General features: G+C 52.0%; 1 protein-coding gene across 1 annotated transcript in view; it reads left to right on the top strand.

Annotated features, from left to right (window-relative positions):
- Positions 1–1,039: 1,039 nt before the first annotated feature.
- Positions 1,040–27,370, top strand: part of TBC1D9B (TBC1 domain family member 9B) — a 41,505-nt gene continuing 15,174 nt past the window's right edge. The window contains exons 1-11 of the mRNA XM_090290444.1: positions 1,040–1,228; positions 4,480–4,590; positions 8,209–8,327; positions 14,242–14,470; positions 15,570–15,828; positions 16,941–17,148; positions 17,816–18,028; positions 23,688–23,849; positions 24,131–24,281; positions 24,723–24,937; positions 26,407–26,524. Of these exons, the coding sequence (XP_090146570.1) occupies positions 1,111–1,228; positions 4,480–4,590; positions 8,209–8,327; positions 14,242–14,470; positions 15,570–15,828; positions 16,941–17,148; positions 17,816–18,028; positions 23,688–23,849; positions 24,131–24,281; positions 24,723–24,937; positions 26,407–26,524 (1,903 nt within the window). The 5' untranslated portion in view covers positions 1,040–1,110. The remainder of the gene's footprint in view (positions 1,229–4,479; positions 4,591–8,208; positions 8,328–14,241; positions 14,471–15,569; positions 15,829–16,940; positions 17,149–17,815; positions 18,029–23,687; positions 23,850–24,130; positions 24,282–24,722; positions 24,938–26,406; positions 26,525–27,370) is intronic.

Raw genomic sequence — 27,370 nt, 5'->3', positions numbered from 1 at the left:
GCAATCTCTAGTTTAATAAGCACTGCAGGTGTTTCTGTTGCAGCTCAAGTTTGAGACCACTGGAATGAAGAAATTAAATAACCCTTATCTCCTCTCAGTGTGTTAACAAGTACTTCCAAATCCTTGAGATCACAAGGACATGTTACCAGTTTAAACTTCCAAGGTTTAAAGAAAACCAGCCTCTGCATCTTGAACGTTGAGTCAGTCTTCAGCAACATTCCAGAAGATTTTTGATCATTCTGCCAACCATGAATCACTACTACCTATCATATTCGATTCTTGAATGCCAGTAACAGAAACCCAATTCGAAACTAATTTAAGCCTCCCAGGGTAAGTCTAACGGGCAGGTTTAGGCCAGCAGGGCTACCCTGCATCCCCGTTGGTGCGAGACGTTCTGCACACGTCTATTGCCCCAGTCGGTGTTACCAGAAGAGTCAGTCGGACAGTGAGGGCTCGACCCCTACTAGCCAGCACTGGGAGAGCAGGGACCCGCATCCCAGCGCTGTGGGCTGCCCGCCCACGCCTGTGCAGAAACCTCCGCTGGTCCCAGGGCTGCTCAGCCTTAGGGTCCTGCACTGATTTCTGAGGATCCTGCCCGTCTCGGGGCTTCCTGACAAGCTGTCCTTGGTTCCTGGAGGTCCTCCTAGTCTCAGGCTCGGGTGTCAAAATTCGGAGAATTATTACAACCATATATGTAACCCTTTTCCCGCCGCCCTTTGCAATGCTAACACGCACTGGTCGCACTGCTCAATTAGCCGAAAGTGTACCTCCAAACACTGGACAGGGTCCCTGCTCTCGGCACAACCAGTTCCTCTGGGTCCGTGGGCTCGGCCATTCTGGGCAGAGCCTGTCACCCCGGGGTATCCCACAAGATGAAGCCACAGGGCGTGCACCACGGGACAGGCGGCCGTGACAACGTGGCCTGCGTAGGCAGGGTTGCTCAGGGCGGGGCCGAGGGCCGGCGTGGGCGGGGCCGAGGGCCGGCGTCTTGCGGTCCGGCCTCCCGCCAGGGGGCACCACCCTCTCGCCTCACGGCGCGCTCCGCCCTCCAGCTTGGCGCGTCCGCGGCGCTTCCGCTTGTCGGGCCCGGCTGTTGCAGAGTGTCCCACGATGTGGCTGGGCCCGGAAGAAGTGCTGGTGGCCGGCGCGCTGTGGGTGACAGAACGGGCCAACCCCTTCTTCGTGCTGCAGCGGCGCCGGGGCCACGGCAGGGGCGGCGGCCTCACGGGTGAGGGCCGCAGCGGCCGAGCGGGAAGGGCGCGCCAGATGGCGGGGCCGGGAAACCCGCCGGGATAGGCCTGTTCCTGGCTCGGCGTCGCGGACGCGTACGTCAGCGCGCGCGGCGGGGACGGAGACAAGAGGCCCGGCCTGGCTGGTCCAGGAGGCGGGAACCGGGGCTGCGCGGGGGCGGGGCCGGGCGGGGCCGGGCGAGGACGCCTGCGCCGCATTAGGAGGCCGATCGGTCGGGAGAGACTGCGGCCACCCCAGGAAGGTGGGCATCGGCCTCTGCCCGCACTTGATGCTGGTGAGCTTCCCGGTTCTCAGCCGAGGTGTGTGCAGCTTCCTGGAGCGTGATTTCGCAGCGGGAAGGCAGCGAATCTCCCGGGGTTCTTCCCCGCCTCAGGTCTCCAAAGACGCCTTGCACCTTTCCTCTTTACTCCTGCATCCCCAGCTTACCAAAGAATTGCCCCTTCTCAAGGTCAGAGGTCCCGCAAGTTGCAGGTTGGCCTCCGCCCCCATCCCTCCAACTTCTCCTGCCCACTTTTCCGGATTCCTGGCGCCATTAGAGCTGCAAACCAAGCCTCTGCCAAGTGACCAGTGTATGGTGTTCTGGTGAGCTAGCGAGGGTGCCCTCTGCCCTTGTGGGCATCACTGCTCACCCAGGGCGATGCCGGGCAGGCACCTCGTGGAAATTGAAGGAATGTCCGTCAGGCATCATGCCGGCAGGTGTTGGAAGCCCCTGGTGCCCAGGACCTGTGCAGGCTCTGCTAGGGCAGAGCTGGGTAAAGCGCAGGGCCCGACAGACCGTGCCTGTGCTTCTCGGGTGATCCGTTGTCTCCATACAGGAATGCGGGCCCAATGTTGCCAGATCTTCCCATTTATCAAGAAAATTTTCTGTGAAATGCCCTGATTTTAAGCATTAGCAGCGAATCTAATACTGCCAGATGGCAGAGCTTCCGTGGGAGACCTGCTTCCAGCCTCACCCATGAGCACCTCCTGATGTGGCAAAGACTGTGCCACCCCAAGAAAACTGGGCCCATCAGTGTCCCAGACTCCTCCCCAGCAGCATGAGAATCATGTGCCCCAGTGCTGGACTTGCCTCCTAACCAGAAGATACTCGGTGGAGGGGACACAGCAGTGGAGAGGCTGACCAGTAGCCACCCTTGGATGCTGCTGCAAGCCTGTATAGGAAATAGGGGTGCCTTTTACTGCACCAGTGTGTCATAGCCATGTGCTTGGCGGCATGTGCTGTGCTCTGTTTTTGTAGATCTTCACAGCAGGAGGGCCCCTCTGTGCCCTACCTTCTCGCTTCATTCATCTCTTTGTCTTCCCCCATATGGAGTGCCCCACTTCCCTCCAGAAAACCGCTTCCTTTTTTTGTTAAAAACACTGTATGTATTTATTTTTAGAGGGAGAGAAACATCAATATGTGAGAAGGATTGGCTCCCTCTCACACATCCCCAACTTGAAACCTGGCCCACAACGCAGGTACATGCCCTGATGGGGAATTGAACCAGTGACGTTTTGGTTCTCAGGCCAGTGCTCAGTCCACTGAGCCATACCAGCCAGGACAGGAAATCACTTCTTGAGCTCCCCAGTCTTGCTGGGTTTTGTGAGTCCCACCACGGCCTCCCCTGTGCCTTCAGACATCGTGGCCTCCTGAACACATCTCCCTAGGAGAGGAACAGTTAGTAAGTAATATGGTTTTATTCCAGCTGGCAAACTGTAGTCCTCATTAAAGAGTCTGAGTGTGAGCCCCGGCCAGTATGGCTCAGTCAGTTGAGCGTCATCCCAGAGAGCAAAACATCGTGGATACGATTCCCAGTCAGGGAACATACTTGGGTTGCGGGCCAGGTCCCTGGTTGGGGAGTGTGTGAGAGGCAACTGTTCAATGTTTTTCTCACACATCTATGTTTCTCTCCTCTTTTTCCCTCCCCTTCTCTCTAAAAAATAAGTTTCCTTTATTAAAAGGTCTTCCAGGTCTTGCCAACAGTATAAGGATGAAAATAAAACTTCCAAGACCAGAAGAGAAATCCCAACAGAAATCATGAAAAAAAATTTATTTCAAAAACTGGTAAAGCTTGAATATGCTACAAGGCATTTTAGAACATTTCAATAAAGCAAGTGAGAAATTACAGACTTTTAATTTAGATATATGGTAAGAGTACCTTCTTCCATAATTGGTAATTTTATTTATTAAAGACTGAAAGGGAAAAATGGTATTGATAATATGAAACAAAGGTGTTAAAGTTGAGTAATAAAATTAATAGGAGTGATTCTTACATCAACAGGGAATTTGTAACAAAATACTTTGAGATCATACCAAAAGCAGCACTTCATTAAAAGGAAAAATAAATTTTTAATAGGAACAATTAACAGGTTTATAGATAGCTTGATAATTCAGTTAATGAAGAGAAATGAATCAAAGTGGACCTTTCGTCTAATTTGTTGGGGAAATAATCACATGGAAAAAGGGTATACATGATGAGAAGGAAAACTTGAAATGCCCTAAAATGCTTCAGTTAAGGAATTAAAAAACTGGATCAAGTTTTCCCAGATTGGATACTTCTAAAAATTGGCATGTCATTTTCAGTCATGACCTTCGAGACTGCAAAGAACTTCCTTAAACTTTCCATAATAAAAGTAATCCTGTGGCAGAGAAAGGCTGCATTAACCTCCTGTTATAGATATGGAAAAGGATGTTACAAAGTCATGGCCTTGTGGAAACAACCAGAAATGTTGGGAATGGCAGGTGGGTGGCTGGGAATGTGTCTAAAGAGACGTCTGGCAGTTAATAAAATATATTGTACAATTTTCCTGGATTTTGTGATATTTGTGGTGCTGTTTTTGTTATAGCTGTTGTACTTTTTTATTCCAAAGAAGAATTTGTTTCAAGAGAGCTCCTTCAGGCTATTTAAGCTTCAGGCTTCATAAAACCCACTGCCTCCCACTGATATGAGCTCCTTGGCCCCGCAGCTCAAAGCCAAGTGGTTTAATTTAACGGGGCAGCAGGATCTGTGTATATAAATAACATGAATGTGCCCCTGCCTGCACATGTTTCCACTTCAGAAGGATAAGTGGCAGCTTCCAGGAAGAAGTGGGAAGGGATTTTTGGTGGGGATCAGACAAGAGGAAAAGAAGCCATTTGATAGAAGAGGCGATGTGCTGCAGGGTGTTTCTTTCTCTGGGCCGTTCCAGCTTCTGGACTCAGCTCTCAGCGCCACCCTTGCTCACTCACCACCTCTCTCCCTGCCCCAGGTCTTCTCGTGGGCACCCTGGATGTGGTTCTGGACTCCAGCGCCCGTGTGGCACCTTACCGAATCCTGCACCAGACCCAGGACTCACAGGTCTACTGGACGGTGGCTTGTGGTAGGTGACGGGGACCACAGGGGTGCTGGGCAGGGCCTGCCCCAAGAGGGCCAAGAAGGGAGGGGATGCAGCTCGGTTCCTTGCTGGGTGTGCCTCCTGGAGCCCAGCGCTACCCCTCACTCAGCATAGCCCAGGCCAGTGTCCTGCTTGGGAAGGCTGCTCTGCTGGTTGCAAGCCTGGCAAGTGCTCTGAGTCATTGGTGGCATCTGCAGGAATGCGAACATGCGAAGCAGCGAAAAATCTGAGTCACCGGCATAGGTTCCCAGCTGAGGTGGAACAAGACGTCCCACCTTCTTGTGTCAGCTCTTAGGCTGTAAACAAGTGTCCTTTTTGCAGCCTAAGCACCATGTTTTCACATTTTTTTCTTGGTAATTTGCTGTTTAAAATGGCCCCATGCATAGTGCTGAAGTGCTGTGTGCTGTTCCCAGGGGGGAAAGCTATGGGATGCCTGTGGAACCAGTGCGCCCATGAGAGGGACTCCCCTCAGGCCCACGTGGCAGGGTGCTGGCCAGGAGTCCCATGCCAGGGAATTGACAACGAATATCAAATAAGAAGCCTTTAAACAAAAAGACACAAAGTTATGTGTTAATCAGTTGATGAAGATGTGGTGAGTTGGGAGCAGTCTTGGTGAATTCAGTGTTCAGGAGACTGGGGTACTATTACTGTCAGAGACAAGAATGGCTGCAGCTGTCCCCTTGGAGCAGTGATTTCCAGCCCATGTGCCCCGAGAATGTTTAAAACATGCAGTACCTGACTATTTAGTCAGGGACACTGACCTCTTTTCCCTTAGACTGTCAAATAAGAAAATGACAGCAGCCAACACAACAGTAGCTTCCCAGTGTGCACAAATCAAAATTTTATGTGTTTTTTGTCAGAGCAGCAAAAAATACATTTTTTGGTGTATCACAGCTTTTTAGTAATTAGTTTATATGTGCCATGAGATGAAAAAGGTCGAAAATTGCTGCCCTAGAAGGACACACGGCCACCTTCCTGAGAGCCTGGGAGAACCCCCCTTCTAGTGGGCCTCTGGCTGAGGTGGCTTGGATGAAATGCGGCAATAGTCGCACCTAGCCGGGGCTATCTGCAGGCCGGGCACCTGTGTGACCCTCCTGGCAGCTCCAGAGGCCAGTCTGTTTTTCCCTATTTTGAAGATGAGTAAACTGGCCCAGAGGGGTTCAGTAGCTTGCCCAAGGTCACACAGACTGCAGTTCAGACCAAGGGCACCTGCTCATGTTCCTGTGCTGAAAACATATGTCTCTGTTCTAGAAGCCACAGGGTCATTGTCTCCCGGGATAATGGTTTTCCTTAAAGGCCAGAGAAATACTACAAGAGAGCTCACAGCTGGACCCCAGCTTTGGGAGAGGAGGGGTCAGGCCTGAAGGCACAGGGTGGGCAGCAGCCACACAGTCCTTACCTGGCAGGCTCTGCCCCAGGTGCCAGGCTTCATGTTGTCTTCTTCCTCCCAGGCACCTGCACAGAGGTATTCTCCTTTGTGTGAACAAATAAAGGAAGGCTTAAAAAGCTAAGTTGGCCCAGGGCCAAACTAGGTGGCTTCAGAGCCCTGCTTACCTGGTCCCAGAGCCTGAGTGGTGTGCTCAAGGACTGCTTTGCCCATAGGAGAGAGGGCCTTCCTGTAGGGTGGGGACTGTCCCTGTACAGGGCAGGGGACAATGGGTATGCCTAGGCTACGAGGAGACACTGCACTCTCGGGGGGCCCTCAAGATTTTCATCTTTGTCTCGGTGGTGTTCTTGGGGACCAGACAGGAGGGGCTGTGGCAGTGATAGGGTCCCTCTGTGGGGAGAGAGGAAGGAGTGTGGCCATGCTGGATGGGAACCCTGTTGGTGGCAGTGGGGCTGCTGCTGGGAGTTCAGGCCACACACACTGAAGTGCCCCCACTTGACCAGCCCTGGCCTCTGCCTGAAATGCCTCCCCTCCACCCACTGCCCCAGCCCATGCCCTTCAGCTCTCCCAGACTAGCCCCGGTCCTGCTGGCCCCTGCAGTGAACCCCAGCTGCTCAGCCTGCCATTGAAGGACTTCCGGGCTATCTGCCTCTATTTCTGCCCTCCTCCCTTCAGCTAACACCTGGCTGTCAGCCAGACCGGATGCTCGCAGGGCTCAAAGTTCCCAGCGCCACCTGTCCTGGACAGTGGGAACAGTGTCCCCCCATATCCACCCAACCACCTTCCATTCTGATGTCACCCTCTGTGGAAAACCTTCCCAGAACCCCCAGGCCCATGTACCCGGCCTGCCTTCTTGCTCCTTGAGACTTGCTGTGTCTGCCCACACTTCCTGACTGCATGCTTGCTGGCTCTCCTGCTAGACCAGCAGCTCCCAGAGGGCGAGGGGAGGCTCTGCAGCTGGGCAGCCTGGGTGAGGACCATGGTCTGGTCAGCCAGCTGCGTGAACTTGAACAGCGTACTTAACCTCAGTTTTATCATATAATAAAAGTCAATGGTACCTGCTTCCAAGATGCTCTAAGAATTAAATAAGATAATCCACAAAGAGCTCTGAAAACATAAGTAGCACTAATTAATTAGCTTTTATATTCCTTTTACTCCCAGTGCCATTCAGCCAGGGCAGGGTGGGATTAAAGCTGAGTTTTCAGCTGGGGGAAGAGTATTCCCAGGTAGAGAAGGAAGGGGTGGCTGGGCTCAGGTGCCCGGCAACATGTCTGTGGTCCACAGCCATGCTGGACTCGTGGCTTTGTCAAGAGTCGTCCATGCCTTCCTGGGGTCACGAGATTAACTGAGCCATCTGGGCATTCATGGTCCATAGACCGTCCCATTCCAGGACAGCTGAGGGGATGGAGAGCCTTCATTCCTCTCCTTGTGTTCCTTCACTGAGAAAACAGTTCTTGAGTACGCGCTCCATGCCTGGCACGTGCTGGGGCCGGGGAAGCTGGGCCAGGCCGACACTTCCCTCATCCTTTGCACAGCTCCCTGGTGGAGCAGCAGGGCGGCTGCTTCACACCATGAGGGTGGCACTAGGCCTTCAGTGCCCCTCCCTGAGAGTGAGAGGAACCACCTCCTAGGCGGGGCAGACACTCGGCCCACCAGAAGCTAAAGGTCTCAGACAGAGGTTTTGGAGGAGGCAAGAGCAGGGCTGAGATGTGAGCAGGAAAAGGAGGGAGGAGCCTTGCAGGCAGAGGCCTGGGTAGGTGCACCCAGCCTGCCCTGCCCCACAGGAGACATCCTGTCAGAGGCTTCTGAATTCTCGGGAGGGCTGTAGTCACTTACACCAAGATTGACTGCGTCTGCCTCATCACCCACATATCAAAGGTCACATGAAGTCCTTTTATCTCGAAGAACAATCTTCATAAGTAAGCAAATGTATAGATGTAGAGACCATTTCTGGGAAGACACATAGGAGACTCGTGGTCACTCGCGTTAGGAAAAATGGAGGCTTTATTTTCCACGTGAATTTTTGTACTTGCCATTTTTACCAGGACTCCTTATGACTTTTGTTCTATACATACATGTAAAGCTTGAAGAGGAAAAGAGGAAACCGTGTGAAGATTGCAGTCACTTAGACACTGCATACTAGGCTCTCTTTTCTCTGGGTTCACAGTTAAGGCCTGGTGATAGTGTGATTTCCTTCTTCTTCACTCACCCCCTAGGTTCTGACCGCAAAGAGATAACAGAGCACTGGGAATGGCTGGAAAATAACTTGCTCCAGACACTGTCCATCTTTGATAGTGAGGAAGATATCACCACCTTCGTCAAGGGCAAAATCCACGTAAGGTTCCCCTCCCCCGTCTATGCTGTCCGAGCTCAAGTTCATCAGTGCACTCATCTTCAAGCAACACAGTATCCATCTCATCCCAGTTTACAGAGCTAATTGCCCTTGCAGGCCCACCTTCTGGCCAGCCTCTGGGATCTGACTAAGCTGGGACTTTCCATTCCCTGCAAAGGGCCCTGAGCAAGTATGTGGAGTGACAGCTGCCTGCCAGCGGCTTGCAGAGGAAAAAACTGGAAGTGATAGGATGAGTTGGAGGCATGTTTCCATTGTAAAAATAACATGGCTTAGAAATACAGAATCTTGACCCAGCATTTCCATCCCTTGGAGGCGACCCTGCGGGGTGTCATTCCTACGTGCAGAATGGTGTATGTGTCAGGATGTCCCCACAACATTGTCAGCAACAGGACTGGAGCACTGTCTCTGGACCTGTGGTTGGGGAGCCACCATGCTTTCCTGTGTGAGATGAGATTTGAAAGCATAATGTTTCCTGGGCACTGTCCCCCGGAGTGCTGGGCTGAGCACTTCTGTTCTGAGCATTGGGAAGTCACAGGTGGGGTACGTAAGTGAAATATTTTACAGCTCTCAAAATAAGAATAATGAAAATTTTATGTCATGGCTGTTTCCTCTTAGGGGGATAATTAACATAATGAGTGTTTTTATCTGAATGTATGTGTGTTTTCCTTTCTCCTCCATTATTGCCTTAGGGTGGATTCCTAGGAGGGGTCCTACTGGGTCAGAGTTTCAGGGCAGAGTTGCTTTGGGCACAATTCCTAGGCCTGGGCCATGGCACAGAGTCCTCTGCTCTTCCTCTTTTTCTATTTTTTTTTTAAGTATATTTTATTCACTATGCTGTTAACAGTAGTCCCAATTTCTTTTCCCTTTGCTCACCTCCACCCAGTACCCCCTTCCCTCCAGCAATTCCACCCCCCTTAGTTCATGTCCGTGGGTCGTGCATTTAAGTTCTTTGACTTCACTCTTTTCTATATTATTCTTAACTTCTCCATGTCTATTTTGCTGCTTAATCCCTGTACCTTTTCCCCGTTTCTCTCTCTTCCCCGTCCCAGTTGATAACCCTCCAGTGATCCCCATACCTATGGTTCTGTTCCTATTCTAGTTTTTTCATTAGTTTGTTTTTGTTTTGGAGTTTTGGGGTTCTTTTAGGTTCTATTGTTGATAGTTGTGAGTTTGTTGTCATTTTAATGTTCATAGTTTTGATCCTCTTTTTCTTAAATAGGTCCCTTTAACATTTCATATAATAAGGGCTTGGTGATGATGAACAACTTTAGCTTTACGTTCTCTGGGAAGCACTTTATCTCGCCTTCTCTTCTAAATGATAGCTTCACTGGAAGAGTAATCTTGGTTGTAGGTCCTTACTTTTTATCACTTTGAATACTTCTTGCCAGTCCCTTCTTGCCTGCAAAGTGTCTTTTGAGAAATCAGCTGAGAGTCTTACAGGGACCCTTTTGTAGGTAACTGTCTTCTTTTCTCTTGCTGCTTTTAAGAGTCTCTTTTTATCTTGAAACTTTGGCATTTTAATGATGATGTGTTTTGGTGTGGTCCTCTTTGGGCCTAGCTTGTTTGGGACTCTCTGTGCATCCTAGACTTACATGTCTGTTTCCTTCGCCAAATTAGGGAAGTTTTCCTACATTATTTCTTCACGTAAGTTTTCAGTTTCTTGCTTTTCTTCTTCTCCTTCTGGCACCTCTGTGATTTAGATGTTGACACATTTAAAGTTGTCCCAGAGGTTCCTAAGCCTCTCCTTGTTTTTTTCAATTCTTGTTCCTTCATTCTGTACTGGTTGACTGTTTATTTCTTCCTTATGTTCTGAATGGTTGATTTCAACCCCAGTTTCCTTCCCTTCACTATTGGTTTTGTGTGGATTTTCCTTCATTTCGCTTAGTATAGCCTTTATTTCCTCCCTTCTGTGTTTGCCATACTCAAGCATGTATGTCAAGTCTGAGCATCTTTATCACCAGTGTTTTGAACTCTGTATCTGTTAGGCTGGCTATTGTCACTTAGTTCTCCCACTAGAACCTTGATCTGTTTCCTCTTTTGGGCCATACTTCTCTGTCTCCTCAACTTGACAGGCTCCTGTATTTGCCTCTGTATCTTAGGTAGAGCGTCGCACCTGTTATGTTGTAGGGGGCAGAGCCTTAGGCATTCATCGATACATGACGATCCGTTTCACCACATTGTGGTGCTGTATGTGGGGGAGAGGTCAGAGAAGGAACAATGCCACTTGCTCAGCACTTGCCCCTTTTCCAGGTACTTCTCCCACTTCCTGTATGAGACTGGTGCCCTTCTAGCTGTTGCCCTGGCCGTCGTTCCCAGAGTGGATGGGTCTGCGTACGTTCTAGTACTGTGGGGACCCTTTAAACAAGCGAACTCTCTGAGAGACCGACAGTTTCTTCCTCTGCCCCAACCCCCACTGGTTTTCACAGTCAGAAGCAATGAGGCTTTATTTTCCCTGGCCCTGGAACCATGGGCTGCATGGTCTGTCCAGGGCTGGGATCCCTCCCCAAGTGTTCCTGCATACTTTTTTTAATGTGTGGCTGCTCTTTCCCCCAGCCACCACAGCTGCTGCCACAGCCTTTACACCGCATCCTCTCCACCCCAGCTCCACCCCTCCTGCCTGTCTGAATGAGTGTTTGTTCTTTGTATCTTTGTTTGTTGAATTTCCATGCAACTTGGTTTTCTGGAACTTCTGATTGTCTCCAGTTTTGAGGTAGTTGTATTCCTTCTTAGTTGTGGTGGGACATGCAGTGTGTCTACCTACACCACCATCTTGGCCAGAAGTTTCCTCCTCTCTTCTCTGTGCACTTGGGAGGTCAAGACAGGGCTGTGCTTCCTCCTAGCACTGGGGAAACAGGCAGTGAGCAGAGACAAGCGTCCACTGTCCTATTGAGCAAGCTAGACTCTAACAATAGCAATAACAACTATAATAGCAACATGTTAGGTTTCAGGAGGTCGGCTGAGGTAGAGAAGGCCAGCAGCCAAATGCTGAACAGGATGGTTTATTGAGTATGTGACATGGTGGGCTGGGATCAGGGCAGATACCAGCAGCCAGGGTCAGGACAGAGTGAGTTTTTAAGGAATTCTGAGACCTGGGATATGTAAGCAGTACAGGATAGGCTAAGTTTCCGCCTTGTACAGCCAATAGGTTGGTGGTTGAACATCCCCTGGTAGTTGCTTGAGTCTAGGGCAGCTAGGGGCAGGAGCATGGGGAGAAGTGAGCTGCCTCGTGGCAAGCCTTTGTTTGGAATGGTGTGCTTCAACCTCACAGATACTTTTGAAGGACATAGGCAGTCACTGGCGCCAGAAGCAGCAGATTTACTGGGGGCTTTGCTAAAACTAGGCCTGGATTTCCAGATCACAGATCTTATGCCTAAGACAACATTATTAAACACTGCTTACATGCCAGGCTCAACCAAGCCGATCTACAAAATGGGAGAAAAGTTCTAAATGACTTGTGGATCATGGAGAACTGGAAACTAGAAAATATTTAGAACTGAATGATAATTGAGCTACTGCTGCACATTAGAATTGCTGGGATGCAGCCAAGCAGCACAGAGCAGGGTATGTAAAGGCTTCAGTCTCACACTGAAAGAAGGGGCAGAAATTAATGAACGAGGCATCCAACTCAGTGACTGAGAACTCCAGGACAGCCAGGAAAGTAGAAAGAGAGAAACACAGAGGGCAAGAAGTTCATTCCCTTGAGAACGGGGAACAACAGAGAAGAGCAGCCGACCCCACAATGCCCAGAAGCCTGTGGAAGGGCCAGGGTGGCAGAGCCTCCTGCAGGCAGCCTTAGGGAAGGACTTGGGGAAGCAGAGTTTAAAGAAAAAGAGATAATGCTATAAATAACTTTAAGCCAATTAATTTAAGAATGTAGACAAGATGGATGCTTTGTTAGAATATGTGCTTGTTTCCAATTGCTGGCTTAACAAGTTACCACAAGCTTAGTGGCACAAAACAGCTCCAATTTGCCCTCTTTTGGTTCAGGAGGGCAGCGCTCAGGATGGGTCCCACAGACTAGCAAAATAGTGTCAACTGGATTCACTGCCTTCTGGAGGCTCTGAGAAGGAATCCATTGCCTTGCCTTTTCCAGTTTGTATGATTCACTTGGATTCCTTGGTTCTTGACCCTCTTCCTTCATTATTTTGTTTTGTTTTGTTTTAAGATTGTATTTATTTTTAGAGAGAGAGGGGAAGGGAGGGAGAGAGAGAGAAACATCAATGTGTGATTGCCTCTCATGCGCCTCCAACTGGTGGGACCCGGTCCGCAACGCAGGCGTGTACCCTGCCCGGGAATTGAACCAGCAGCCCTTTGGTTCACAGGCCAGTGCTCAATCCACTGAGTCACACCAGCCAGAGCCCCTTCCTTCATCTTTAGTGCCAGCAGGGTGGCATCTTCAAATCAGTCACTCAGCACCCCCCCCCCCAATCTCTTGCCCTCTGTGACCCTGACTCTCTTGCTTCCTTAAAAAACCTGTGATTACAATTGGCCCACCCAAATAATCCAGGACAACTCCTTCCCCCGTCTCAGAACCTTCATTTAATTACATCTGCCAGGTCCCCTTTATACAGTCACATTTTCCCAGGTTCTGGTGGTTGGTGTGTGGACATCTTTGGAGGCCATAATTTGGCCTACTATAACTATAACTTAGACACAGGAAGAAACAGGAAACCTAAATATGCCTAAAACTATGGAAGACATAGAATCAATAATTTAAAGTTTAGCCAAACATTTTTACAGGCCAGCAGTGTCAGCTGATGAACAGGAAACCACCGTCCTGAGTTCCAGGCTGGCTTGTTCCCAGCAGTGGGAGGGTCACTTCTAAGTCGGGCAAAGGAGAAAGCAGAGCAGGCCATGTCAGCCCCTCGGCCCCATCCCTGCTTGGGGGTCACCCAGGTACAGCTGGAGAAGCAGGGGAGCAGTTGCTGGCTGAGACCCAAGAAGGCAGCCCCAGGGGCCGGGTAGCCAGTGGTGGCCCACAGGCTGTCCGACGGGTAGAATCCTGGGTGGCAGAGACAAAGGCAGGGCCTCAGTGAGGAGAGAGTTTTGCCAGACCCTTGCCCACATGTAGAGCCCATTCCATGGGAGTGGTTCAGAGAGACGCCAGAGGCAGCTGGAGGGAGAGGAGACATGGCCGTAGCCCACTCCGTGCCATCGGCACTGGGCGTGGGCATCAGCACACCTCCCCTCAGGGCTCCCCGTCTCCTAGAGGGATGGGAAGCCTGGTGCCAGTGCAGGTGGGGCCACGAGCACTGGCCTTGAATTACCTTAGTGTGGTGAGGAAGCCTCCTGAAACACCTGTGTGCACCTTTTGAGCCGAGTATGCAAAGAACATCTTTTACCCCAAGAGGTCTGGGGCTCCAAGCCCAGTAAAGACACAGGCAGGATGCAGTTAGCACAGATGTGCGCCAAGCCAGTGAGCCCTGTGGCTGGTCTGGGGGCTTGGGCAGAGGAAGGAACCCCTGGTATATGAGAGGTCAAATACAGTGCTTGTCCAAGATATTGTCAGGAGAAAAGCTCTTCACAGCACAGTGCCATTTGATAAAGAAGGCGAGAAAGAGGAAGCAGCACCTGTTTGCCTAAAGGCTGAGCCTCAGCACCTGCATGTCTGCAAGGAAGCCTAGAAAGGGCCGAGGGAGCACAGGGTGGGGTCTCTTCCCACTACACCCACTCTTCTGCTGTGCGTATTTCTTACCATTCTATTTTGTAGAAATAAATGTTAATGTCAACAGTCACTGCTCACATCACAATGGGGCGGGGAGTTGAGGGAAGCTGCCTTAGGCCTACTTCCTGGATGCCACCACCTGATTCCCCTGGCCTCTTGGCTCCTGCCTTTGCTTGTCTTGGCCACGGGAACCCTGAGCCTTCCAGGAACCAGCCCCTTGTCCTCCTCCAGGGTATCATCGCTGAAGAGAACAAGAACCTGCAGCCCCAGGGAGACGAGGACCCTGGGAAGTTCAAGGAGGCCGAGCTGAAGATGCGGAAACAGTTCGGGATGCCTGAGGAGGAGAAGCTGGTCAACTACTACTCCTGTAGCTACTGGAAGGGTCGCATGCCCAGGCAGGGCTGGCTCTACCTGACTGTCAATCACCTGTGCTTCTACTCCTTCCTGCTGGGCAAGGAAGGTGAGCGTGGGCACCTGGCACCCCCCCAGCCGGTCTTTCTCAGCTCCTCAACCCCCACCTCACCTCTAGAAAGTTCACTTTCCAGAATGCCAGAGTCCCCGAGGGGTCTCCTTCCTCTCGGCTCCCAGATATTCTGTTCCCGCACATCCAACAGAGGGTCTCCCCAAACCGAGTTCCACCTCTACAGCCTATGACAGGAACACCCAAACTTGAGCCAGGCACACACTTGGCTCTTGGGGACTCCTGCCGCATCTGTGTCCACAGGTCTGGTTTTTCACATGGTGAATTTCTGCATGGGGCCTCTTTTAAGTCAAGTATTTGAGGGCACACATATCTGTGAGTGGCTCCAGGTTGCTCCATGCCTTGGTGCTGCAGATACCACCCTAGGGGAAGCCCTGGCCTCAGCACACAAGGCAGACTCAGGGTAGTGCCCTCCACTGCCCTCCAACCCCCAGAAAGAGCCTCCAGGCTTCAGCTGTCCCAGTATTGCCTTTCCTGAGCGCACAAGGCCTTCCCCCATCATGGACACACGCCACAACCTCCCCACGGACAGCTGCGTGCGACCTCCTGGCGTGCACCCACTACATCCTCCCTGCACACACCCACTACAACCACCCCCATGCACACCCACCATGACCTCCCTGCACGCACACCCGCGTGACCTCCCCACACGCAGCACCAAGTCCTCCTGGCCCTTCTGCGGGCCATGCACCTCCTCATCAGGCAGGGGCTGATGTCCTCCGCTGGTCACACCATGTTGTGACTTTGGCTCCCACATGAGCGCACTCCCGCTAGATGGGGCTTCTCAGAGCCAGAATCTCAGCTGGCTCACTTGTGCACTTTCATCACATCACACCAGTCATTCGTGGGAAACGTCCACCCAGTCTCTTCTCGGGGCTGGTGGTCTGGGATGCAGGGAGACCCCTGTGGCCCTGTCTCCGTGTAGAGCTTGTACCCCAGTGCAGTCAGGTTCAGGCATGGGGGCAGTGCCCCTCCGCCCTGGGGGTTCTGTGTACAGGTGGGAGGCAGAAGCCTGCCCTACCCAGCTGTCTAGCCTATGTGACCCAGGGCTGCTGTGTCTGTCCCCGCCAATGTCCAGTGAGCCTAGTGGTGCAGTGGGTGGATGTCACACGGCTGGAGAAGAACGCTACTCTGCTCTTCCCCGAGAGCATCCGCGTGGACACCCGAGACCTGGAGCTCTTCTTCTCTATGTTCCTCAACATTGGCGAGACCTTCAAGCTTATGGAGCAGCTGGCCAACCTGGCCATGCGGCAGCTGCTGGACAGCAAGGGTTTCTTGGAGGACAAGGCGCTGCCCAGGCCCTCCCAGCCGCACAGGAACATCTCGGCTCTGAAGCGGTGTGTTGCCCAGTTGGGAGGACCCTCAGGAAAGGGGCTGGGTAAAGGTGTGGTTGCAGGGGCGCACTGAGATATTCACAGAGGGGTTCGCGGTCTTGCTCACAGCCCTGTGGCAGGGAGGGCTCACTCCCTCATCGGTTGCAGACAGGAAGCTGGGGCACAGAGGTGGAGGAGCTGGCCCAGCACCCCCCAGCCAGTGAGCAGTGGAACCAGGTGTGAGCCTGTCCTCCCCACCCCCCTCAGGCTCTGGATGCGAGGCCTCCCTCCCACCATGATGGACAGCTCTTCTCTGCGCCCGTTGGCCTGCAGTCCCACAGACCCTCCACACCATGCAGCTGTGGGGCCCAGATCTGGGGCTGAGTGCAGCCAGGGAGGTCTGAGGGTCTCTGCCACCTTGTCTGTGGGAATTGGTGGGCAAAGGGACATGCACCAGTGGTCCGCTGCTCCGGAGCACTTCTGATTGCAATCTTCAGTTGTAGCTTCCCAGGAAACCTGCAAAGCTGGCCAAGAGCCCCAGGTCCCACAGTTAATTCACACCCACGGGCTCGGAGCCCACAGCCTGGGCCCAGAACAGGGGTTGCACCTTCAAGAGCAGAACACTGTCAAAAGATGTCACTCTGCTGATGCAGGTGACCTTCTGGAAAGAAAACAAGGGAGGCCAGGACAGTCTCCGGCACTGTCTACCAGGGTCTTCTGCCGGGCCTACTCAGGCTGCCGGCAGCCCCCAGGACAGAGCCAGCACAGGTGAGGAGCATAGATGGGCCTGGCCCCAACTCTGCTCAGCCATGGGCAAGGCGAGTGAGTGCATTTCATGTCAAGCAGCAGCATCACCTCCTGTCAGGAGGCCCTTGTTCTGGTTTCTAGGTGTGGCTGCATCTTCCCAGTGAGAAGCGGCAGGGCAGGTGTAGAAACCTTCTGCGAAAGCAGGGAGTCTCACCCTGTTGGCCTCCAGATGCCCTCCCACAGCCAGCGGGTCTCAAGGGCCTATTTGCTGACCACTCCTCTGCTGGTCATTTTATTTGGTCCTTTAAGATGTGTGTTTGAACTCTTAAGATCTGATGTGCAAAGCCAACTCTTGTTCCTCCCTTTCCACCTTACCATGTTTTCCCCAGAGACCTGGATGCACGGGCCAAGAATGAGTACTACCGGGCCACATTCCGGTTGCCTGTGGACGAGCGCCTGGATGGCCACACCAGCTGCACCCTGTGGACGCCTTTCAACAAGCTTCACATCCCTGGCCAGATGTTCATCTCCGGCAACTACATCTGCTTTGCCAGCAAGGAGGAGGACACCTGCAACCTCATCATACCCCTGCGGGAGGTGAGCACCCAGCCCCACCTGCTCTGCCCTGACACACCTTAGCATTCAATGACAGTCACCTGCCCTGGGCAGGCCTCTTGGGAGTGGGTGCCCAGGGTTCATCCTCAGAGGTCACCATGGTGCATGGGCAGACCAGGTGGGCTTTTGGCATGCCAAGAGAGTGCACACTGGTCCATAAGGAAGCTACAGGAAGGGCCCACGCCTCCCTGGAGGGGTGTCCCTCAGGCCTGCCTTCCTGGCCTGCAGTGGGACTGGCAAAGCCCTGCTTGGCTGGTCTTGCAGGACACTGACCCTGCACCAGCCCCGCCATGTCATCTTTAGGGGCCCCATCGCTGTTCCTCTCTGACATCGGCTCAGGCCCTGGCAGTGTCATTGGAAGTCAGCTCTCAGGTGAGAGGTGGAGGCCCTCTCCCTGCCACTGTGTTGACAAGGGTAGACAGAGAGAGAGCGCCCACACAACCACAGGCGCTGGCAACAGGGCAGGTTTCAGACCCCCCTTGCCTCTTGCTCGCAGCAGTGAGTGGCAGAGCCCAGTGTGAATGTGGTGGCCCCCACCCACTCACTGCGCCCTCCTGGGAGGGTTGCCTAAAGCCACTGTGCTCTCACGGCCACAGAGCCTTCCAGCTTTGTGTCCCAAGACACACGCCTGGTGTTTTTGCCTTCTCAGGTAACCGTTGTTGAAAAAGCCGACAGCTCCAGCGTCCTGCCCAGCCCTCTGTCTATTAGCACCAGGAGCAAAATGACCTTCCTGTTCGCCAACCTGAAAGATCGTGATTTCTTGGTTCAGAGGATCTCTGACTTCCTCCAGAAAACGACGTCTGAGCAGCCAGGTGGCAGCAGCACAGGGAAGAAAGCTAGTGTTGTGGATCCAACCCCAGAGGTGCCAGGGTGCCTTGGGAGCTGGGGGTAGGGTGTGGCTGGGTGGGGGCCTGGAGAAAGAGCCCAGGAAGCCCTGTGGTGCCTGCCAGGGTCCTTGGCAGGGAGGGTCCCTGCTGGGTGTGGGGTGAGAGCAGCCCCAGCCCCAGAGGTCCCAGGTGTCCTGCCATGCATGTGCTGCCCAATGATGTCACAGACCCCGGCACCCCATCACATTCCCCCAGTCCTCCTGAGCCTTTCCCACCCGCCTCCAGTCCCCCTGCACAGGAGAAGCCTTTTCTGGCCAGACCCGCCTTCCTGGGAGCTTGTGCTGAGCAAAGAGCTACACGGTAGCCACTCAGCTTGGGAACCAAGGTTCAGGCACCTGGCCCTTCCCCCATCAATCCTTGAGTCTGAGATTCGTGCAGGGGAGACTCCGTTTGAGAGACTCAACCATGATCTCATCAGTATACGAACAAAAGTCACAAGAATTCCCGAGTACCAAATACTGTATTCCCACTTCCCCAAACATGTTAGAATCAGTTGACACGTCTCTTAAACTCCTTATCTATAGATTTCTGCTCTCGCTCGCTCTCTGTGTTTTTTTGACAGAATTGAGTCTCTGTGCTGTAGAGCTTATCAAAGTTTGTTTTTTATTGACTGCATTCCCCTATTTCCTGTAAGTTGGTGGTTCAGTAGTAAGATCCAGATCAGATTCTGGTCCAGTTGTTTGTGTAAGGGGGGCAGGTCTACATGTCAGCAGGATTTAGGTAATGGGTACTTCCACCAAGAGTAGCCTATGGCACCTGGTCTTGTCACGAGCTTATTCCACCTAGCATAACATTCTGTGTGCGTGTGTCTAGCAACCCCTCTTCTGGTATTTATGCGAAAATACATATATTTTTTTAAATTAGTTTTTATGTTCAATTACAGTTAACATTCAGTATTATTTTATATTCGTCTCAGATGTACAGCATAATAGTTAAACATTTATATATCGTAATTTACAAAGTGATCCTTCCGATACATGATTATTACAGTATTATTGACTATATTCCCTATTCTGTACTTTACATCCTTATGACTGTTTTGTGACACCAGTTTTTACCTCTTAAACCCCTTACCTTTTTGACCCAGCCCCTCAACTCTCCTTCCACCTGGCAACCATCAGTTTGCTCTCTGTATCTATGAGTTTGTTTCTATTTTGGCTATTCATTTATCTTGTTTTTTAGATTCCACATATCAGTGAAATCATATGGTGTCACTAATCATCAGAGAAATGCAAATTAAAACCACAATGAAATACCACTTCACACTGGTCAGAATAGCCATCAACAACAAATCAACAAACAAGTACTGGTGAGGATGTGGAGAAACGGGAACCCTACTACACTGTTGGTGGGAATGCGGACTGGTGCAGCCACTGTGGAAAACAGTGGCGGTTCCTCAAAAAAAGTAAACAGAACAATCATATGATCCAGCAGCCCCACTTCTGGGTATTTATCCGAAGAAATCCAAGACACTAATTACAAAAGATACATATCCATTCACCTTTTGATGGACTCTTGGGTTGCTTCACCTTTTGGCTGCTGTGAATGATGCTGCTGTGAACATAGGTGTAAAAATTTACCTTCATTACAAAATAATGTTAATTCAGTGTTTATTATCCGTACCATATAGTCTTCCACATTCCTGCCAGCAATGCAGAATTTCTCCTGATCCATGCCAACACTTGTTATTTTCTGTTTTCTTTGTAATGACCATTCTAATGGGTGTGATAAGAGATCTCATTGGTTTTAATTTGCATTTTCCAATGATTAGTGATGTTGAGAATCTTCATATGTCTGTTGGCCATCTGTATGTTTTCTTCGGAGAAGTGTCTGTTGAGGTCCTTTGCCAATTTTTTTAATTGTGTTGTTTGATTTTGTTGTCCAGTTTTAGAAGTTCTTTATATATTGCAGATATTAACCTCATATCAGATATAATATTTTAAAATATTTCCTCCCATTCTGTGGGTTGCCTTCTCATTCTGATGATTGTTCTTTGATGCATGTAAGTTTTAAATTTTTATGTAAATTTATATGTTTCTTTTATTGTGCTTTTGATGCCACATCCAAGAAATAATAGCCAATCCAGTGTCATGAAGCTTTTCCTGTTTTGTTCAGAGTTTTATAATTTTAGCTCTTGCATTTAGGTGTTTGCTCCATTTTGAGTTTATCTTTGTGTGTGGTATGATAAGGGTAAAACCTCATCATCTGGTGTGTGGATACCTAGGTTTTCTAGCACCATTTATTGTAAAAACTATTCATTCCACATTGAATGGTCTTGGCAACCTTGTTGAAAATCATTTGACCATATATGTGAGGGTTCATTTCTGAGCCCTCGATTCTGTTCCATTGGTATATATGTCTATTTTTATACCAGTGCCGCATTGTTTTAGCTACTACAGCTTTAGAATAAATTTTTAAATCAGGAAGTCTGAGACCTCCAACCTGATTGTTTTTTAAAGATTTTTTTTTTTTTTTTTTTTTTTCTTTATGGAGTCCCTTGATTTCCATACGAATTTTAGAAAAGATTTTTCCATTTCTGCAAAGAAAAAAAAAGTCACTGGGATTTGGATGTGGATTGCACTGAACCTGTAGCTCACTTTGGGTGGTACTGATGTCATAACCATCTTCATTCTCCCAGTTCGTGGACATGACGTGTCTTTCCATTTATTTGTGTCTTCTTTCATTTCTTGCAGCAGTGGTTTTACTTTTCAGTGAACATCTTTCATCTCCACGGTTAACTTTATTCCTAAGTATTTTATTCTTTTTTGTGCTATTGTAAATGAAATTATTTTCTTAATTTATTTTTTGGATTGTTTGGTATTAGTGTGTAACAGGATATATCTTGAAGGCAGATCTCAGAACAGATGGATTTGATGTGGGTGTAAGAGAAGGAAAGGGGTCAGAGGTGACGCTGTGGCTTTGGCCTGAGCAGCTCACAGAACAGACACCACTTAGTGACATGAGGAAGATGTGGGAGAAGCAGGTTTGGAAAATTCCGTCTTGGATGGATGACGTTGAAAGTCGAGGACCAGGGGCACTAAGAAGTGGCCACTGGAGATGGCATAGGGCGGTCACAGTGGCCTTGATAAGGGCTGCTTGGTAGAAGGCCAGGAGGAAAAGCCTGACTGCAGTGGCCTTCACCTGGCCAGGTGGCCTCGGCTGGGTCATCTAAACATCTGGTCAAACTACCTCATGAAATGCACACAGCAACTTCAAGGGTAAAAGTAAAAGCCCACAGACAACACCTTCAGCAAGACCAGGAGAAAGGGTGATTGCTCAACCCCGGCCACCACAGGCGAGGTCAGACCACTGCGTACAGCACAGTCCTGCGTAGACACTGAGTCAGCAGCTGCGCTGAGGTCACAGGGGTGTGGGGGGTCATTCTGCTCTGACAGCCAAGGAGTCCAAAAAGCACCCAAAGCAATGACTCACTGAATAGAACCTCCACAAGGGCCTCAGAAACAGCCAGTGAAACCGGGAGCAGATCCCTCAGGCTCCTGTTCCCCGGTGAGTCAACAGCATGACACACGGAGTCCAGAATCTGCTAATGAGTCGAAGGAGACAGAGAAGTTAGGGTGACCCTAGCCATCAAAATACTCAAAAATACTGCATCAGAATACCTGTGACCTAGACTGGGGTCTTGTCCCCTGGATTCTAGCAGTTTGTCCTGAAAAAGTATTTAGTGGATCCACGATTCATTTCAGAACACCAGCTGGGGCAGAGGGGTGGACTGTGGATGTGAACCTAGCAGAGTTTTTCTTTTTTTCTTTTAAATTTTTTTATTCAGAACTGTTCACCTGCCATACAGTGGACATATGATACACTGTACGTGTTGACAGAGTGGACTTCCCCTGTATTCCTGGGAAGCCATCGCAGCTGCAGGGTGGTCCCTGCAGGAGCACGGAGCAGCAGAATGCCTCACCGGCCATCTGTTGGGATCTGAGCTGCAGGAGGGTGCAGGGGATGAAGCCCCAGCCCAGACTGGCACTCAAAGACAGAGCTTACTGGCCAGGAGGCCGAGAAGCCCATGCAGTGGCCTCTGTTATCAATGCTGGCCTCTGCCCCCTGGACATGGCCTCCTGCCACCTACAGTGGCACCAGGATGGCAGAAACCCTACCTCCTCTTTGGCTCATCTGATGTTCCCCAGAGTTCCTTGGTGACATTGGGTTACAACACCCCAGGCCTCAGCAGAACCCACAAAGCATGGGTGAGAGAGGAGAGAGATGGGCCCCCGTGTGAACTGGGGAGCTGCTGCTGGCAAAAGGGAGACAGTGACAATGTCACCCAGGAGCAGTACTGTTTTTGGCGGTGGGCACTCAGGGAAGGAGCTGCAGGGAGGAGACCCAGAGTGGGCACTGGCTCTGGACCACCTGACCCCCAGGTCAAGGGCCACACCCTACACAGAGCACTGCCCACAGTGGCGAGCTCCCCTGCAGGGTGGTGTCGGGCATCACCCACACTGGGCCTGAAGGGCTCTGCCGCCAGTGCTCCCTTGAGGAGGTGGGTTTGCACACGGACAGGAGACCTCCTTGGGGCTGGGGCGGGGCCCGACTCAGAACTTGCTTGTTGTATTGGTGGTGTGAGGTCTGGAGGCAGAGGTGCCAGAAAGCCAGGGAAGAACCCTAAAGGTCAGGTCTTCCTTGCAGACCTTTGTCCCTAATGCGCCCCTTTCCTTCTGCCAGCCCCATATTGTTCACACCATATGTTCCTAGAATGCACAGGGATTTTTTCCCTTGGCCATATGTGCAGATTCCCAGGCTCCAGCCCTCCTGGGGCCTCCCCTAATGCAGGTTAGACACTGTGGGAGGTGACCCACAACAGAGATGATCCACTGGTGGGGGCCCCTCCTTATATCCAGTTCTGGGCCTCTATCCTTATCTTCGCCCCCAAAGCCCCAGCAGCCTCATTGGGAGCAGCAGACCACTGACCAGAGCCCAGTCTGAAGCTGGCCTGATTGTCCAAAACAGAGAGGCACATGGGCCAGCAAACCCCAGAACCTTCAGAGCCCCAGGGGCACAGTGGATGGGTAGCCTGAGGGGGAGAGGCCACCTCCCCTCATCAGTGGGTAGTCGTGGAGGGCCCCCTGCAGGAGGAACTGCCTCAGTCTGGACCCTGTCACTCTGACAGGGCAGCTCAGGCTGTCGGGTTGGGCCTGTGTTATGGACAGGTCTCTGCTCGCTCTCCCTGCATGGCCCCATGCTCCTTCTCCATGGGGTCCCCAGTGCTCTCTCCTGACCATCCCAACCAGAGCCTGTCACTGGCCAGGGGTCTGGGAAGTCAGGGCAGTCGCCACCAGCAGCCATCCGTACAGGGTGAGCCAGGACTCTGTGCTGCAGCCAGGCCCTAAGGCGGCACAGGAGCTGCCTTCTCTGGTTTCTTCTCTCCTGTCCCTGACCTCCCTGAGAGGGCCTTCCAGGGTGGGCCCACCGGGGTGCAGACCAACCCAGTGAGAAGTCGGCCAGCATGGGTGGACCTGGTGAAGAACAGTGTAGGTATGCGGCAGACCAGCAAGGTGGTGGCCCAGGCTGGCACATGGCCTCCTGCTCGCCCAGGCCAGGTGCTGCCTAGGCAGCATCTGAATGCATGAAGGAGGCCTGCAGGCTCAGCGTCCTCCTCTGTGTCGTCCTTTCCAGTCGTCACCAGCTCCTCAGGAGACATCGGAGCAGTGTGGCAGCCCCACCTCACCCTGTGGCAGCCGCCAGAGCTCCCTTGCACAGGAGGCACCCACCGCTTCCAAGGGCCTGCTCCAACTCTTCCAGAGAAATGCCCCGGCAGAGGACCTGGGGGCCAAAGGGGTAAGCCTGGAGTGTGGGCTCCCTTGCGTGCCAGGCCCAGGCCCGGGGCAGCCAGGGCCAGCCTGCAGCTCCGCCTGTCATGGGCAGTGCCAGCCCGGCAGCCCTGGTCTGCAGGGAGCTGTGGGCCTGCCACCTGAGGGCGGTGCTGTGGCAGTTCTACTGTAAGTCCTTGGGTGCCTGAGGTTGCTGGTCAGCACGCTGGGTCAGGGGCGAGGGCAGGAGAGCCCATGGGCCCTGCACCCTGGGTCACACTCACTTTCTCCCTGCTGCTTTCTCCACAGGCCAAGGAGAAGATGAAGGAGGAGTCATGGAACATCCACTTCTTTGAGTACGGGCGTGGCGTGTGCATGTACCGCACAGCCAAGATGCGGGAGCTGGTGCTGAAGGGCATCCCCGAGGGCCTCCGCGGGGAGCTCTGGCTCCTCTTCTCCGGTGAGCCACCCTGCCGACCCAGCTGCCCTCCTTCACAGGGCCGAGATGGGGTTCCTGGTGGTGGGGCCTTGTTTGGGCCACGCCAGGAGGGGGTCCTGGGGAGCAGGCACCAGGGTGGGGTGCTGGCACCGGCCGGCACCTTCCCACCTGCAGGAGATGTTGGTAGCCCCCAGTGCCCCTGTCCTCAGGACAGACTCTGACCACACTCCCACCCTTAGCCACTTGGACAGTTTCAGGAGGAGGAGTATCAGCCTCCAGAACTTGGGTGAGGGTGACCCCTCCAAGGAGTAGTCACGAGAGAACCTTTGCTCACACCACATGACTGACCCCAGAGTTCCCCTTCTCCTCTGTGGTCTGTTGCCAGCTCAGCTTGCTCTGGCAGTGCGCCCAAAGTCCCAGGAGGGAGGTGGAGAGAGCCAGCCACCCGCTGTGTCTCCACAGGGGCCTGGAATGAGATGGTGACTCACCCTGGCTACTACGCTGACCTGGTGGAGCAGTCCACAGGGAAATGCAGCCTGGCCACGGATGAGATTGAACGCGACCTGCACCGCTCCATGCCCGAGCACCCTGCCTTCCAGAATGAGCTGGGCATCGCTGCACTCCGGCGGGTGCTGACCGCCTATGCCTTCCGAAACCCCACTATCGGCTACTGCCAGGTGAGGGCTTGGGGACCCCACCAGCGGCTCATGGGAGCAGTTCCCCTGGCCCTGGGCCTGAGCCATGGCCTCACATACCTGTTCCCCCAGGAAGTGCCTGACCACAGAAAAAGATGTAATTAAAACAATATTAATTGCTTATCTCATCTCCATGCTGTATACTAAGTTACCTCTGTGTGTTTCTGGTATGGTTCCTGGAGTCATTGCATTGGTTTATGTGTGTGATAAAATATACATAACGTAAAATTTACCGTCTTCACTGTTTTTAAGTGCACAATTCTGGGGCATTAAGTGTATCTTTGTGTAGCCATCCCCATCGTCATCTCCAGAACTTTTTCATCTTGTAAAACTGACACTCTGTCCCCTAGTTAACCCCAGCAACCACTGTTCTACAGGCCTTTCTCTGTGTGTGTCCCTGGCTACTCCAGGGACCTCCGAGCAGTGGAGTCCTGCAGTGTCTGTCCTGTTGTGACTGGGTTTTTTCATGAGCAGTGTCGTCAAGGCTCACCCATGTTGTAGCACGTGTCAGAATGTCCTGCCTTTTGAGGCTGAATAGCGTTACCTTGTATGGATGGACTGCACTGGTTAACCCATCCACTAGTGACGCTCTGGCTGTGTGAGTGCTGCTGGGCACGCAGTGTCTGCTCTAGTCCCTGCCGTCAGCCAGTTTCTGTCTATACCCAGAAGGACAAGTGCTGGTCATGTAGTCATTCTATATTCCCTTTTTTAGGAAGCACCATACTGTTTTCACAGAAGTTGAGCCATTTTGCATTCCCTCCAGCAATGCACAAGGCTTCCAATTTCTCCTCGTCCTCACCAATACTTGTTGTTTTCTGTGTTTTGATAACAGCCATCTTAATGGTGTGTGGTGTCACCTCATTGTGGCTTCGATGTGCCTTTCTGGGTGCATGTCATTGTAATTCTACTGAGCATTTTCCTTGCCTGGTCACATGGCTTTCTGTTTCCTGTAGACTTCTCTGGATTTCAGAGAAGCAAGCCAACTCCCCAAAAGTCACTTTCTGCAGCTATTGTTCTGCGTGACATCTTAGCAGTGCCTGGGAAGCTGGCAAGCTGGCTTTAAATAATTGTACAGCTCATTTGTCACTCCTTAAGGGGTGTGCAGGGTCCCATCTCTCCAGAGCCCCCTGTAGCCATGTAGCCTCACACACCACTCACACACACACCCATCTGTGCCTGTGACCCAGCTCTGACACGGACACCTGTGGAAGTGCCATGTGCTCATGTCTACCCTCTCGGTTTCCCAAGTGCCCACTGGCCAGTGTGACGGAAGGGCTGACTGGTTGTGTCCAATGGGCTGTCTGCAAACTGCTTTTTACAAGTTGCACAGAGCCCAGTGTGGGATGGTTTGTTGTTGCCAGACTTGCTTGTAGAGCAAAACTCTGTGGGGGAGGGGCAGTTTCCCTTGGTGTCCGGCTTCATAGCCTCCCTCACCGTCTCTGTGCCCACAGGCCATGAACATTGTCACCTCGGTGCTTCTGCTCTATGGCAGCGAGGAGGAGGCCTTCTGGCTGCTGGTGGCCCTCTGCGAGCGGATGCTGCCTGACTACTACAACACCAGGGTGGTGGGTGAGTGCCTGCTGCCTGGCGGCTCCCAGGGGGCGAGGGCTTCCCCAGGTCAGGCTCCCTACCCAGCAGGTCCCACATGGGAGCCCAAGGCCTCCCAGCCGTGCCGCAGGTTGCAGGCAGCCCCAGACCACACTGCACTGGTGGAAAGGCTACAGAGTGGAGACCCACACCAGGCCTCGGCTGGCTTGCCAGGTTTCCTGTGGATTCCCTAGGACGGGCTGGCAGGAAGACAACATGTTACACTTTGGTGGTTTTTAAAAGTCAGCTTGGTGCCTGAATGCCTATCCATCTAACTCTTCTTAAACTTTTTATTGTAGAAAATGCCCAGCCTCATACCTACAGCACGTGGTACCCGTGTACCTGTTCCCCAGCCTCACCTCTCATAGGCTCAGTGGGCAGCCTGTGTTTTTAGTGCAAGTACACTTGCTGACATAATTTATGATGTGTATAATTATGTCTGTTCTTTCAAGATGTCCTTTATTATTTGTTTTGGGGGTCTTCACTCTTGGGGTGCTTTAGAGTCGCATCTGTTCGCCAGCTTCAGGGCAGGTGCAGCAGCCACCGAGGCCACTGTTATGACACTTCTAGGGAGAAATTCATGTATTCCCAGAAGAAAATCCAGTGTAATGGAAGAAATCCTTCTTTTTACACAACGGTTTGGAAGCTGTAGATAGGACACATAGAGGGTTTCTTCTTTCTTGTTTTCCGTTCCCACCCTGCCACCCTTCAGCCCCCGCTGTGGCAGAGCCGGCCAGGGACCCTGGGGCTTCCTGTCCCTCAGGCCCGGCCCCACGCAGGGCCATAGAGGCGCGAGCAGGGCTTACTGTGCACCTGTGCTCTCACTAG

The sequence above is a fragment of the Furipterus horrens genome, unplaced genomic scaffold, assembly GCF_987537825.1.
Source record: "Furipterus horrens unplaced genomic scaffold, mFurHor1.1.pri manual_scaffold_10, whole genome shotgun sequence".
NCBI lineage: Eukaryota > Metazoa > Chordata > Mammalia > Chiroptera > Furipteridae > Furipterus > Furipterus horrens.
Note: the sequence above shows the minus strand (reverse complement) of the source record. Positions and strands in the feature narration are given on the sequence as shown.